The sequence below is a fragment of the Podarcis cretensis genome (genome assembly GCF_951804945.1).
Source record: "Podarcis cretensis genome assembly, chromosome: 16".
Taxonomy (NCBI): Eukaryota; Metazoa; Chordata; class Lepidosauria; order Squamata; family Lacertidae; genus Podarcis; species Podarcis cretensis.
Genome location: NC_137186.1, coordinates 14976344 through 14992631, shown reverse-complemented (window position 1 = coordinate 14992631; position 16288 = coordinate 14976344). Strand labels below are relative to the sequence as shown.

Here is a 16288-nt window from a genome sequence, read left to right as displayed (position 1 = left end):
GAGAATTGCTAAAAAAAAATGTTAAAAATAAGGATGCAGTATGGGGAAGTCGGAGAAACAAGGGGTATGAAAACAGGATTATGAAATTATACATGTTTTATATGTTTTTGTTTGTGTATGTGAATGTGTTGTTTGTTTTTATTTGTGTTGGAAAACCAATAAAAATTATTTTTTTTTAAAAAAAGAGAGAGACCAGTTTGTGTTCTTGCACAGTCTACGTGGAGATTAAAATATGGAAGCTTCCAGGCTACCTGTCTACAGTGGTACCTCAGGTTAAGTACTTAATTCGTTCCGGAGGTCCGTATTTAACCTGAAACTGTTCTTAAGCTGAAGCACCACTTTAGCTATTGGGGCCTCCTGCTGCCGCCGCACCGCTGGAGCCCAATTTTTGTTCTTATCCTGAAGCACTATTTCTAGGTTAGCGGAGTGTGTAACCTGAAGCATATGTAACCTGAAGGGTATGTAACCCGAGGTACCACTGTATTGAACACTCATCCTGATTTGTTTGCAGATATATTAGACAACATTCCCCATTTAATGAGCATTCGTTCTGATGTGCTAGTGGGATGTTGCATCAAAACAAATCTTCTCCCACACTTTCCAGTCTCTTTCCTTGCTGCAAGAAGTTTGACCTTTCCAGGAAGCAGGTTTGCTGCAGAAAACCTCCCAATCAACTATAATTGTACAGCCTGAATTTACAAGTAGAGCCTGAATTTACAAGTATGCAATTGGATCCCACCCAAAAAAGAACACCTTATGTCTTATCTTTTTTGAGCATTTATTATGGTTTGTTTGCAAGGTGGTTATCTTGATTTGCTAGTGAGTTTATATGCCTTCCTGTTAAATCATTTGCTCCTCCCACACTTCTCAGTCCATTTCTTCATTACTTTCCTAGATGCAAAAAGTCCTGTTTTTAAAAAGTGGGTTTATTGTGCCAGAGCAACAGAGTCCCTTAATAACACTTTAATTGCAGAAAATACTGACAGTCTAGGGGGGAAACAGAAGCTACCAAATCAGCTTGATGAGATGGCCCTTAAATGTGATCTCGAGCTATCCCAGGGAAATTGAGGTCACTTCAAGATGACCTGTTTGTTGAGCATTCATTCTGATTTGATTCATGGGGAGGTTATACAACATGGTGCCAAGCAAGTGTTAAGTTAGCCCACTCTTTCCAGAGCATTTCCCCCCATTTCTTTCCTTATTGAAAAGAGCCCCAAATCAACTTTTAACTGCACCATCTGAATGTGCTGCAATGTGACTGAATCTGACCTGACAATAGTGATGATTTAGAAGTGCTCATGGTCTCAAGTTGCTGTAGGGAAATGGGAGAGTAGAAGCTGGAAGAACTTTGTGACCAATTCAACAGACACTTTCTTTAAAAAGTACTGCACAGGAACATCCATCCAGGAGAGCAGTTGTTCAACCAACTCCATCTGGACTAGTGAAAACCCCACTTTGCTCTTCCTGCAAGTTGTATGGAGGTTACCTTGTACTTTTTAATCTTGTGAACTACCCTGAGAACTTCAGATGAAGAGCGGTATATAAATTGAATAATATATAAAATATTTTTTTTTAAAATAATTTTTATTAACTGGCCAATCACATCAAATTAAATCACATCATATAAATTCCGAATTACAAAGCCAAATTTTTAAATTTTGTTGGGGGAACCCATACTTCAAGATCCAAAGGGGAATTCAGATCATCTTCTTATTACTGCGTTAATGTCCAAATCAGTCCCAATCAGTCCAAACAAAGTTCATAATTCTATCCAGTCTTATCTTGGTGTTGCCACATCATATCTTGTTCGTATAATTTCTCTTTTTCCTTTACGATCTCTTCTGTTAGTCTCCTTAAGCCGATAGCAAGTGTAATAATCCTGTGTGGATTTCCCGTTCCTTCACTAAGTCCAGATGGTTTCCATATATCTCCTTCGTAGATAACATCACTTTATCCATCGTAAATTTTGGCATTTGTCGCTCTTAAGTCCCACCGAGGAGTTGATTAACGATATGTAAACAACTCTATTTCTCTCTTTCTCCTCCCAGACCCAAGAGCTCCCACAATGCCTCACAAAATGGCGAACGGCATTTTTTCCTGATTGCGTCACTCCAAAACTCTTAGCTTTCCAGCTTCATCTTGAAACATTGCTTTGGATCGAAAGTTTATCTCCACACAGCCTTAAATCCACAGCTTAAGTCCTTAATTTCTGACTCATTAGGGGAGGGGGATTCTTGTTAAATCACATAAAAAGGTAGAGGCAGGTTTTTCCCCCCCTCCCCCCTCAGTCATTACCGTATCTTGACGTTCTTCTCGTATTTTATTGTTGTCTTGTTATCAGAGATCTCTTCTGTCAGCAGTATTTACTCCCCTTTTTCCTTGATGTATGTGCAATTAATCATGTCCAAATTATTTCTTTTAAAGATCATTGCAACCAGCGGCGCGAATCGGGGACGGCGTCGAGGAGTGCCGAAAATCCCACAGGAGGGCTTTGTGCCTAGTGCCCCCACCCCCACAAATTCGGGGGTGGTATAGGGCACAGCAGGCAAGGGCCGTCCCCCCCATAATCCTGGGGGGGGGGGTTAAGGAGGCTAATTACCCCCATCATAGCCTCCAAATTACCTCGTGTGGGTCGGAGAGATGTTATTGTCAGCCATCTTCCGATGCGCCACCTAGTGGCCCCCCGAATAATATATAAAATAAACCTCCTTCCGGCAGCTCTCTGCAGAGAAAGCGCCTCCTGCAGACACCATCTCATCAAGAGCTCCATTGCACATGGTGTTGGAGTCAGGCCTTTAAGGTGGTGGCACCTCCCCTCTAGTGCTCCCTCCCATGAATAGACAAGCAGGCACCATCTATACTGACATTCTGGTGCCTGTTAAAGAATTTCCTGTTTCAACAAGCCTTCTAACGTGGATATTGTTTTATCCTAGTCAACATCCATGTTGGCTGTGAAATCATTTCATGCAGAGTTTATTGTGCATGTTTTTACCGCAAAATTGCTCAGAGATGCTTCATAGGAAGTAAGTCATGAATGAGATAAATAAATCTATGGGGATGCCTGCTGACACAGTCGCCAACACCTCCTGCGTGAAATCCACGCAGAGGGAGGTAGAATTGTAGAGGCCTATCAAGTTCAACCCCCTGCAATGCAGGAATCTTTGCCCAACATGGGGCTTGAACCCACGACCCTGAGACGAAGAGTCCGGTGCTCTACCAACTGAGCTTCCAGCATCCTAAGGAGGCATCAATTTCCATTTGATATATGCTCATCACATGCAGCTTGTTTCCGTTCTACTGTTCACCGCCTGACGAAAACCATGTTATTTGTTGTACTTGCTGTGTGAAAATTAATGAAACACATTTTTAAAAAAACCTTCAGTTATTTACCTTGCTGTCCTCTGTGGCAGAATTTTACATAATTATGTTGTCACATTATTTCACCCCATTCATTTCAGTGCAAAGGAAATGCAATGCAGTTTTGAGGCAGGGGGAAGGAATCGGTTACGTATCATTTGTAAACTGAAAGCAACAACAACCAATACCAATCATATTAATTGGATTGATTTCCATTCCAGACTTTGGGACGATGAAGCAGGCATTAGCAATTTCAACTCCTCTTTCCCTGGGAATTCTCTGATATCCCCTAAGTGAGGAACCCACCCACTCTATTAAAAAAATACAGTATCTCTAAACACACACACTTAATTCTAACAGCAAAAACAGGTTTTGTTTGTTTGTTGTTTTATTGGCCTCCAGCTCCTCCTTTAAGAAAAACACAGCGACATTCTGTATTACAATGTCACAAGGTCTAGGACATTAAAAATAAAATAAAATAAAAAAGCAAGTTTCTGGAGATGAATCATGGCAAGTCCCATGAAGGGGGTGGGGCGTAGAGAGAGACTGATAAAGGTATAAAATAAATTTTGGGCAGGGGAGGGAGATGATGTCAGGTTGGAGCTCCACGTGGATGGATGTGAAAGTGGGGTGCAGGCATGCACTATGGATTTGGGGCAGCAGAACCGGAAGTGGTCGAATTCAGCACTTGGATGTTCATGGTGGGGAGGACGAAGAAAATGGTTGTCAGAAGCGGGGAGGGAGACCACCCTCACTGCTTTCTAACAGCAAGGGACGGGGCCCGGATGTGCTCAGCTTCCCCCGAGGTCCAGTTGTAGCATTTCCTCTGGAGCAAGGGAGAAACGAGGCCAGAACGGAGCACCCAGTTGGGTTTAAGAAACAAAAATCAGGCTGGTTGCCGAGCGACGGGAATCCACTTGGCTCGCACACATGGCCTCAGGGCGCCTGGAGGAAAGTCCCGCTCACCCAGATCCCAAGGCCCTGAGTTTTAATAGGACTAAGCACAGCCCTAAGTCCCAGAAAAGAGAAACTGAGGGGGAGCCATTGCCAAATCGGACTAGCCATCACCAGCCCCCCTCCACCCTGGCTCTGAAGAAGGCTGAGGCCTAGGCCTAATCTAGTATTGCAAGGGCCCATCACAGGACGCTGAGGTGTTGCCAGGGCGACGGTGAGAAGCTTCTCTTCGGGGCTCTTGCCAACCGGGCCTCCGCCTCCTGGGCCTTTCCAGCTGCCGCGGTGGTGGGGAGCTCATGCTGCCTTGGGGACAGGGTGCCGGGGTGGCCTCAGGAGCCCCCGAGGCGGCAGCGGCCGATGTAGGGCCGCCCTCCTCCGGTTCCTCAGGCTCTGCTTCCGCAGCAGGTAGCGGGAGTACTGCACCTCGGGCATGGCCAGCTTGAGGCACTGTTCGTCCAAGGGGGCGCCCGAGCCCGGCAGGTCGTAGCCCACGATGCCCACCTTGGCGCTGGGCTGCCAGGGCCGCAGCTCCTTGTTCTTGATCTGCATGGCTGGGCGCAGCTGGGGCTGGCCCCCAAAGCAGCGGTGTGCCAGGTGTTCGCAGGCCCGGCGGAGGGCGCGCACCTCCTTCTGGACACAGTCCTGGCCCACGCGCCTCAGCTTCCGCCAGAAGGTGGCGTTGAAGTGGTCGTAGAGGCGGGCGTCGAGGGCGTTCCAGGCGTGGACCTGGGCCGCCACACGGGCCGAGGTGATGTTGAGCTTGGACTCGGGGCTGCGCATGTTCAGCTTCACATAGAGGATGTCCTCCAGGTCCCAGGCCAGAAGGCGGCGCAGGAGGACCAAGGACTCGTCAAAGTACTCGGCCAGCATCACCAGCGAGAAGATGCCCTCCACTTGGCGGATGAACTCCGGCAAGTAGGTGGGGTCTTCGGGGCTGTGCTCGGGGTCACCCCCCAGGTCGTACACCAGCGTGTTGTGCGCGTACATGGCGTATTTCTCATGGGGGCGGTAGTAGCGGCGAGGGTCGTCCAGGAAGGCCTCCATGGAGCCGTTGGGCACCCGCTTGTAGGCCGGGCAGTACTGGTTGTAGTAGCTGAAGAGAGACTCAAACATGGCCACCGGCTCGCGCAGGATGGTGACGTAGATGGTGTCGTTGGGCATGAGGCGGTGCAGCTCCTCGCGGTTGAAGCGCAGGTGGCTGGCGATGAGCCGCGGCGGCAGTGTGTAAGGGTGCACGAAGCGGGCCGAGAAGTTGCGCGGGTAGCAGAACTGGTGGTCACAGGTGTGGTGAGGCAGCGCCACCGTCAGGTTGTGGCGCTCGGCAAAGCGGAAGAGCAGGTTCTGCACGGTGGTGCTGGCCGTCTTGTGGGTCTTCAGGAAGGCCACGGCAGTGTGCTTGGGGCGGGGGGGCGATGGGGGCGCACAGCTGAAGGGCGCCGACTTTGGGAACCTGGGCGGCAGGGTGCAGAAGCAAGGGGTCCGGTTAGCGGCAGGGGGGTCGAGAGAAACGACAACAAGCCCAGAGATGCTTCCTAGTCTCACACCCAAGCCCTCATGGACCCTCCACCCTCTTCCCCCACTTATTTTGAGCCCTCCCTTCATTTTAATTCCGCTCCACCACTTTTTAAAAGCTCTGCTCCTTTCTCCTTTCCAATACCCAACCCAAATGTCATCCACAGGGCCGGCCCAATTATGAGGCGTGGTGAAGCAGGTGCCTCAGGTGGCAGGTTGGGGACAGCTGGGTGGAGCGGCGGATTCACATCCTGAGGAGCATGCCATTTTCCGCCTCCTGTGCTTGTTTGCCCATCTCCTAGATTGCCACCCAACCTCCCCAAGCTGCCTCCAAATTTTCTCATTTGCCTCAACCGGTAAGACATCATAGGCCATCTTAAAAGTGCCCACTGCCCATTCCCACACCCACCCACCACTCCCTTCTTTTCTTCCTTGTTAGTATTAGTCTGGAATGGTGCCAGCATCACTGGGCACCTGCAAATGCACATGCCCTAATAGGGGCCCCACTCCCAATCTCTTGGGCCTCTTCCTCCTTGCTGTTGGTGCGAGTGAGAGGTAAGAGAAGAGGAGAAGAAAACTCTCCATACTTTGCCCTCATTCTCTGGGAGGAGGTCTGGATTGGACCCAGAGGGAGAGGTATGCAATTGGGCAGTGGTGGTGGCGGCAGCAGCAGCAAGGAGGTGGTGCACTCAGAACTACAACTCCCATCATCCATAGCTAGCAAGACCAGTGGTCAGGGGTGGTGGGAATTGTAGTCCAAAAACAGCTAGAGATCCAAGTTTGGGAAGCACAAGCTTAGCCAATGGACAGGGATGATGGGAATTGTAGCCCAGCAATGTCTGAAGAACAGTGGCCTAGGGCATACCCAGGGAGGACAGGGGGAAGAGCGTGTTGCCCAAAGGCTGCCCCCAAACCTAGAACTGGCACCAACCCCCGCCGTTTCAATGTCTCCCACGCCTACCAGCCAAGGTGGGCACTTTGGTGCAGGAGCAAAGTGCCTGTGCTGAACGCCAGGAGGAGGAGGAGGATGGCCTTCTTGCGCGACATCATCTCAAGGTTGGAGTGCAGCAGTGCAAAGGGCACAGGCTATGCTGGGGGCCCTTATCCAGGCACAGTGCAGGGGCAAGTCCACCCCGGCATGGAGGCTCAGGGCAGGTAGCAGGCAGCGGCCTCCGGCCTTGTGCAGAAGGGGATACCTGCGAGGGGAAGCACAGCAGTCAGCAACAAGTCCTCTCTCTGTGTGTGTATAAAGGAGTCGTGGCAGATCCAACTCAAACAGAGGCACTGTGGTTTCACAGGTGAACTGCTATAATATGCAGGTACAAGAGGTTGTAGCCATTGTAGCCAATGCTAACCCCTCTTAGAGCAGATCCACTGATGGGAAGAAGCAGAAGAAGAAGAAGCTGAGATGGCTAGACTAACTGAGAATTAAAGAACAGAATGAATAAAAGTTTCTTGAAGAACGGAAATGTTTTGTGTAATATTTGAATATTTGAAAAAGTTTTATGGTTATGTTAAAGCGTATGCAGGATTGGAAGTATAGCATCAGTTGAGAAATGCAGTTTAATCATTTATAACTAATGTATATAATGGGTAAAATATAAGTAATATAAGGTAAGAATAAGCACCATGGAAGGGTGGATGGAAAGTCAACAGATATGAGAGATTTGTTCTGGTGGTTATTTAAAAGAATTTGTAAAAATTGAAAAGTTCATTAAAAACTTACAGAGATAATACTAATACTAATAATAACAACAGCAGCAGTAGCAATAACAATAAAATATATTATTATTATTATTATTACTACTACTACTACTACTACTACTACTACTACTACTATGCTGCACATATGACTGCTGGGAGGCTTCCAGCAAAATTTAAAAACACCAGAAAACATAAAACATTCAAAATTTCCCTATACAGGCCCGTCTTCAGATCTCTTTGAAGTTCAGAAGGATGACTAATGTAGGTTTATTCATTTCAATGGGTCTCCTCTGAGTAGAATTTCATGGGAAACACTGGGAGTCATGTGTCTACAGAGTGTGGGGGCCAGGCTCACCCACTGAGAACAAACATGGTAAATAAAATAAATGCTTCACCCACCCATCCTCATTTCCCCCCCAATCCACATTGTGCTCCCCCTTACAGAGTTATTCCTCTTCTCCAGCCTCCAGAACTATATTCCTCCCCACTTTCACGTGTCCCCTCTGCACTAAAGGGGGGGGGGATTAAGCTCCTGAACAACCCCTTAAAAACAAACAAAGCAACAATCTCAGAGATGGTTATCTGAAGATGCCCTGAGTGCCTCTTCTCTCTCCCCCCGCCCCAGTAATATCACAAATAGAGGACAAGGCTTTCAAGGTCAGAGAACATGGCATACAGGCAGAGTTGAGCCCCCAAACCTCTTTACTGAGAAATAACCTGCTAGCACAATCCTAGGAGGGGAGGGGGCAGAGAGAGGAACTTGCCACCAGCTGATCCTTCGACTTACCTGCCTTCAGCAGCTCCAAAAGAGATGTTCATACGAAGCAAACCCCTTTCCCTTCCCACCCAAAGCATAGCAGCTGTCCTCTCAATTTCACTTTATTTCCTGCTCCCGGCCAGTTCCTGGTCCCCTGAGCTATCCCTTACCCTCCCTCCCTCCCTCTCTCTCTCTCTCTCTCTCTCTCTCTCTCTCTCTCACACACACACACACACACACATACTGTCCACAGCTGAATGAAGGAGCATCCAGCAATCTCACCCCCACCAGCACCGAGGAAACCAGAGAAAGCCACCAAGTTCACCTTTGTTCGCACAACAGGAGATTAAGTGTCCCAGGACTGGGATCGTTCCTCTCCCCTCCCCACCCGCCTCACCGCTCTTTTCTGGACGGACTCCAACAGCTCCTCGCCATGTCCTGTGGAAAGAGGGCAACACAACTGCTCCTGGGACCTGGGCTTGGAATCGCCAAGCACAGCAAACAGAAGCAGCCCCCACGCCACCCTCTGGCTTTCAGACCTTGGCAGAGAAGCCACCTCGCAGCTGAATAAAGGCTAGAGTCCTTCAGGTATTTCAGACCACAATGGCTGATGTAGTCCAAAACAGCTGTAGGGCTCCAGGTTACCAAAGGCTGGCCTGTAGCATGAAGGAATTGTTTATTTACTTATCTATTAGACTTATCTGCATTCCTGCACTGCAGGGGGTTAGGCTAGATGACTTTTGGAGGCCCCTTCCAACCCTATGAATCTGATTTGTTAGTTGCTTGTTACCCAAAGGTCTTCGAGCTCCTTACAACACGTTTAAAACGTAAGCCTTCAGTACATTACGCCATTGAAATAATGCATGCCAGCACCTAGAGAGGCTCAGTATGAACGCAGATCCTGAGGGCTCCCAGTGCTCCTGATCATGCGCAGAGTGCAGTCCCTTCAGCACAGAATAGCCACAAAAAGCCTCCCTCTCCAGCACACATTTGGAAGGAGAGCCACTACAGCAGGTGGCAAGTCGTTCTACAGAGGCTCAAGCCTGATTTTCAAAATGCACACAGCTCTCAGTGTCCCCCCTTGCTGGCTCAAAATGGAATTGAATTTTGTAGTCTGTTCTGTTGACATAGGCAAAATCTTAAGACTTCTTTTAAAAAGGAAGGAAGGAAGGAAGGAAGGAAGGAAGGAAGGAAGGAAGGAAGGAAGGAAGGAAGGGGACATACTTCTAGCCCTCGTGAAAGTTTGCAATGTTCTCTCTGCCATCATTTAGAAGGCAGAGAATTTAGAAATAAAATACGCATTAGATTTCTACTTATTTCCTACGAGAAATGGGAGGTGTTTTGCCGAGATTCTTCATTAGTAACTTTAAGCATGTGCAAACTGCTTTTTGTTGTTGCTGGGTGGTTGCCGAAAAGGGTGCAAGTGGCAAACTTATCTGCAGGGGCTAGAAATAATTTTTTGCAGCAGGGCTTGCCCAGGAGAAATAATATGGACATTTCTGCAGTAATGCTGGACTTGGTGAAGAACACCTGCCCTGCATGCAGAAGGCCTCAAGGTCATTGGATAGCTCAGCTAGTACAGCATAAGACTCTTAATCTCGGGGTTGTGGGTTCAAGCCCACACTGGGCAAAAGATTCCTGCATTGCAAGAGGGTTGGACTAGATGACCCTTGTGATCTCTGCCAACTACAATTCTATGATTCTGTTCCAGTGGCATCTCCAGGTGTGGGCTTGGAAAGACCCCTGTCTGAAACATGGAGAGCTTCTGCCAGTCAGTGTAGGCACTGCTGAGCTAGATAGGGGGGAAATAGGTCTGGTTCAGTATAAGGCAGCTTCTGCTGTAAATGCTGTGTGGTTGTGTCCGTCCTTATTGACTTTCAGGAGGAACTTAAAAGCATTCCTGTTCACTCAGGCATTCGATGGTTGGAAGATACTGTTCCTGGGCACTTCCGGAGGCGGCGCGTCCGGCAATGGCTGCCCTCTTCTAACTGCGAAGAGGGAGCTCCGCAGAAACGGGTCGTCCGCTACGGCGCAGCGGAGACCCACATCGGAAAACCACAGGCAGCGTAAGCCTGTGGCCATGGGACTCGGCGGGCACCAGGAGCGCTCCCCGAAACGAAGAAGGGACCTCGTAAGAGGCTCCGGAACGTAGAAGGGGGTGCGGTGCTGTGAGTCAATCGCTCTTTCTGCGGAGTGAAGCCGCGTAGCTGCTGTCGGCGAGCGCTGTCCTCTTTTCCTGGAATCATTCGGCTTGGAACCAACAACTCGTGAGCAAGACAAGAAAAGATAAGGTTTGGGACCAAAATTTTCGCTAATTTGGCTAAAAACGAGAGACGCAACCAGGAAGTCCGTCTCTTGCCACTGCTTAAGATCTAAAGCAAAGGCTTTGACGCTTGGAGTCTTTGAAGAGCTGTCAAAGGACAATTAATTCTTACATCTACTTAAGCTATTTCAGGACTTAACTTTTGAAAGTTTTATTTTAATCTTTGAACTGTCTGATACCTCCACTGTTGGATTTACAAATTGATAAAGAATCCCAGGCAGTCGGGCTGCCTAGACACTAGAACTGTCAGATTGCAAGACTTTGATATTTTGTTACTGGAGCCAGTATTAGCTGAGCCTAAATGGAACTGTTGCTTTGAATTGTTACATCTTGCACTTATTGAGACATGTTTATATATTGAGACCAACTCTGCTAAATACAACTGCTGAAGGTTCTTCAAGAAATTAAAGGCTGTTTGGACATTCTTTTTAAAGTATTGAAGTTTGGAAAATTTTAATAACTGATATTAATTAATTTGACTTCTTCCCTACAATACAAGTGGACTCCCCCTAGAGGATCCTTGGATTTACAATTATATGTGACTTTCCTTTTGGTTTCCTTTCCTCCTATGTGGTTGTTTATCTCATGGGCTTGTGGATTCCCATGAGAACATACTCAGTTTGACCTTGACTCGTAGACAGAAGTGGAATGAGCGGCACTGGGAGACAAACAAGAGCGGGTAAAGCAAAAAAGCAAACAACTTTGAATTTACTTTCCCAGCCGCGCAGATCATCGGTCCCTGCTGTTTTGGAACTAGAAGAAAGTGAGCAGCTGTCGGGTGAAGATATGGCAGCAGGTGGAACTGCTTCAGTATTAGACAAAATACTTGAAAAATTGGAAGGCCTAGATAAAAAGGTGGATGAACAAACGGCAAAGATCGACCAGACCAGAGACTCTGTTAACAAGTTAACTGAACAAGTTATTTCGAACGCTCAAGCAATTAGCAATTTATCTGAATCCACTGTAGAAAATCGGAGACTGGCAGAGGAAGCCATTCAGAGAACTGCAGTATTGGAGCAGGAGGTGAGAACACTCCATAAGCAGGTTGGGGAACAACAGGCCTATCTGTCTATGATTGAACTTCGGGCCAGGGAAAACAACCTAAAATTGAGGTTTATACCAGAACTTGAACACGAACAAGGGAACTTAACTGAGTTTTTAACAAAAGAATTTTCCAAGTGGTGGCCTTTGGAGGAGGAAAAGGACTTTAAAATTGTGACTGCTTTCAGACTTGGAAAACTTACAAGGGAGGACAAGCCCAGAGACTGTTTGATTACCCTGAGATCCAAGGAGGAAAGGGATAAAATATTAGGACTACATTACGGAAAGTCACTCGAAATTTTGGACAAAAGAGCAGAGATTTACAAGGATATTCCTAAACAACTTTTGGCTCTTAGATCTACCTACCTTGAATTAGTCAAGCTGTTGAGGAGCAACCTGATTATCTTTAGGTGGGACTTTCCACAAGGACTATCTTTTACGTTCATGGGGAAGAAGATTAAAATTAAAACAGCTGAAGACAGAGATAAATTTTTGAATTCGTACGGAGAGGACCTTCAGAAAGGGATTGAAAGACCCTTAGGGGCTGGACCACAGCCTGAACCCACATCTACACCTCTGGGGTCTGTAGACCAGGATAAAAAGATACCACCACTAGAACAATAACAGATTTGACCAGGATGTCTCTGCAACTTCTGAGTTGGAACATAAATGGCGCCAACATCCCGGAGAAAAGGAGAAGGATATTTCATATTTTGAAAAAAGAACAATTGGACGTTATTTGCTTGCAAGAAACACATGTGACTAGGCTACATAGAAAAGTGTTAATAAATAAAAGATTAGGCCAAGAATTTATTTCATCGGACCGAGTAAAGAAAAGAGGTGTGGTGATATATGCAAAAGAGAGCCTGTCACCAAAATTTCTATTTAAAGATGAACAAGGACGAATTTTGGCAATAGAGATCCAGACCCAAGGAGAAAAGTTTTTGTTATTGGGAATTTATGCGCCAAATGAGGGAAAATCGGAATTCTACAAGAAGCTGCATGAGATTATGCTGGATTATCTGGACTATGATAACATCATTATGATGGGAGATTTGAATGGAGTGGTATCAACCAACATGGATAAGTCACATAGCCAAAACGTGACAAAAGATGGCAGACTACCGAAAACATTCTTTGACATGACTGACAACATGGACTTGATTGACATTTGGAGAACAAAGAACCCTCTAGGAAGAGAAGGAACATTCTTTTCTGAAGCCCAACTGACATGGACAAGAATCGACCAAATTTGGATAACCAGAGGCCTGGCACCCAAGATAAAAAAAGTGGAAATCTGCCCAAAGACTTGCTCCGACCATAATGCGGTGAAGATGGATATGAGATTAACTCCAACCGGCTCCTTTAGATGGAGGATGAATGACAACTTGTTTAGAGATCAGGATATTATTAAAAAGGCCCAAAAAGCTTTGAGATAAACCTGAATACTACGGTGGAAAAAAGAACTGTATGGGACGCAAGTAAGGCGGTCATGAGGGGGTTTCTGATACAACAGAATACTATTAAGAAAAAAGTACAGAATGATAAGAAAGATAAGATCTTGGAGAAAATTAAAGAAGGCGAGAAGAAGTTAAGATCGAGACTGAAATCAAAGGAGATATTAAGAGAAATCAAACATTATCAAGCACAATATTCAAAACTGATAAACCAGGAAGTGGAATGGAAAGTTAAGTTAATGAAACAAAGATCCTTTGAATCGGCAAATAAATGTGGAAAGCTGCTAGCATGGCAGCTGAAAAAGAGACAAAAGCTGAATACAGTAACAAATTTAGAAATTGAGGGAAGAAATATTCAGAACCCAGTGGAAATCAGAAAGTCCTTCCAGAGATATTTCAAACAATTATATACTCAAGGGCCACAAAATGAATCAGAGATAGAACAGTTTCTAAAGAAGAATGGTTTACCAAAGTTGACTCTCCGGAATAGAACAATCCTGAATCATAAAATAACACAATTAGAGATCGAGGAGGCCATTCAGAATATGCAATTGGGCAAGTCTCCAGGGCCAGATGGGCTTACCTCCAAATATTATAAGACATTGAAAGACTATTTGATACATCCATTAATGGAGGTTTGCAATGAAATTATGGAGGGGAAGAAGGCACCGGAGTCGTGGAAAGAAGCTTTCATCACATTGATACCTAAACTAGAAACTGAAAAGACACAACTTAAGAATTACCGCCCCATCTCCCTCCTAAATGTGGATTACAAAATATTTGCAGACATTTTAGCAAGTAGATTTAAAAAAGTCTTAAATGAAGTAATTCACAAGGACCAGGCAGGCTTTCTCCCAGGTAGACATTTGTTTGCAAGCACAAGGAACATTATTGATATTTTGGAACTCCTGCAAACAAATATTAATACAAAAGCAGTTTTGATATTTATAGATGCGGAGAAGGCCTTTGACAATATCTCCTGGAAGTTTATGAAGAAAAATTTGGAAGGAATGGGAGTGGGGCGGGGGTTTTATAATGGGACAGAGGCAATTTATTCAGAGCAAAAGGCAAAACTGATAGTCAACAATGTGGTGACAGAAGAGTTTAGAATTGAAAAAGGAACACGACAAGGTTGCCCTATATCCCCTTTGTTATTTATATCGGTCCTAGAAGTGCTCTTGAATATGATTAGAGGAGACCGGTGGGTGGAAGGTATCCAGGTCGGAGCGAAACAATACAAACTGAAAGCATTTGCAGATGACCTAGTTTTGACCCTACAGGAGCCAGAGCCAGGAATAAAAGGGTATTACAACTGATTTATGAGTTTGGTCGAGTGGCGGGATTTAAACTTAATAAGCAAAAAACTAAGGTTTTGGAAAAAAAATTGACTTCTTCAGAATCAGAAAGGTTTCAGAAAGAGACAGAATTAAATGTGGTTAAAAAAGTGAGATACCTAGGGGTAAATATAACAGCGAAGAACAGGAACTTATTTAAAGACAATTATGAAAAATGTTGGTCTGAAATTAAAAGGGACTTAGATGCTTGGTCAAGACTGAAACTTTCTTTGACAGGACGTATTGCTGCAATTAAGATGAATGTATTGCCAAAAATGTTGTTTTTGTTTCAAACTTTGCAGATTGTGGACAAAATGGAGTGTTTTGGGAGGTGGCAGAGAGATATTTCAAGATTTGTCTGGCAGGGCAAAAAGCCCAGAATCAAGTTTAAGATATTAACTGACGCTAAAGAAAGAGGGGGATTTGCCCTGCCAGACCTAAAGTTGTATTATGAATCAGCAGCTTTCTGCTGGTTGAAAGACTGGCTACTTCTTGAGAACACTGATGTTTTAGATTTGGAAGGATTCAACAATGCGTTTGGGTGGCATGCATATCTGTGGTATGACAAGGCTAAAATACATAAGAATTTCAAGAACCATGTTGTCAGAAAAGCAGTATTTAATGTCTGGTTGAAATATAAAGACTTATTGGAAAACAAGACCCCAAGGTGGTTATCACCAATGGAGGCTAAGGCCGTGAAAAAACTCAATATGGAGGCCAGATGGCCGAAATATTGGGAAATAATAGAAAAAGATGGAGATAACTGGAGGTTGCAGAGTATGGATAAAATAAAAGATAAAGTGCGAGATTGGCTACATTATGCTCAGATTAAAGAAGTTTTTAAGTTGGATAAAAAGGTAGGATTCCAGGTGGAAAAATCAAAGTTAGAAACTGAACTGTTAGAACCCAGCTCTAAGATACTTTCAAGAATGTATAATTTGCTGTTAAAATGGAATACACAGGATGAAATGGTCAAATCAGCCATGATAAAATGGGCACAGGACATAGGGTACAACATTATGTTTGCTGACTGGGAAAAGTTATGGACCACAGGTTTGAGATTTACGGCATGTAATGCCTTGAAAGAAAATATGAAAATTATGAAAATATTATGGTACATGACCCCAGTCAAGCTTGCAAAGATATACCATGTGCCTGATAATAAATGTTGGAAGTGTAAAGAAGCTGAAGGAACATTCTTTCACCTCTGGTGGACTTGCCCTAGAGTGAAGGTTTTCTGGGAAATGATGTATAATGAACTGAAAAAGGTATTTAAGTATACCTTCCCTAAGAAACCAGAGGCCTTTCTCTTGGGCATTGTTGGTCAGAGTGTGCAAAAGAAGGATCGAACCTTTTTTATGTACGCTACAACAGCAGCAAGGATACTCATCGCTAAAAGCTGGAAAACTCAAGAATTACCCACATTGGAAGAATGGCAGATGCAACTGATAGACTATATGGAACTGGCGGAGATGACGGGCAGAATCCGAGACCTGGGAGAAGAACTGGTGGAGGAAGACTGGAAGAAATTCAAGGATTATCTACAAAAATATTGTAAATTGTATGATTGCTAAGAAAGATGTAAGATTAGCAAAAACATGGCTTCAACAAACTAGTTATAAAGAATATAAATTTAAATTTAATCGGAAGATGAAAAGATAAATTTGGGATAATTAATATTTTATGATTAAGCTTCAATAAGAGTATGTTAAATCCCAAAATTTGAGACATTAAATATTGGAAAATTATATTATATTATTTAAATCAAGTTAATAATTTGCTGGTAAAATTTATGTTTAGAAAGCAGGAACAAGAGATGTGAGGAAGTCCAAAGTTGAGACTGAAATGT

At 44.9% G+C, this 16288-nt stretch overlaps 1 protein-coding gene across 2 annotated transcripts in view; it reads right to left on the bottom strand.

Moving 5' to 3' along the window:
- Positions 1–3213: 3213 nt before the first annotated feature.
- GAL3ST3 (galactose-3-O-sulfotransferase 3) overlaps positions 3214–16288 on the bottom strand; it is a 32431-nt gene continuing 19356 nt past the window's right edge. Inside the window, exons 1-3 of one of the 2 annotated variants that reach the window (XM_079957617.1) lie at positions 8315–8456; positions 6785–7019; positions 3214–5761 (exon numbers count right to left, since the gene is read on the bottom strand). In XM_079957617.1, coding sequence (XP_079813743.1) covers positions 4606–5761; positions 6785–6873 — 1245 coding nt within the window. In that variant the 5' untranslated portion in view covers positions 6874–7019; positions 8315–8456 and the 3' untranslated portion in view covers positions 3214–4605. Of the gene's footprint in view, positions 5762–6784; positions 7020–8314; positions 8457–16288 lie in introns of those variants that run through there. The other variant, XM_079957616.1, reaches the window with a different exon arrangement.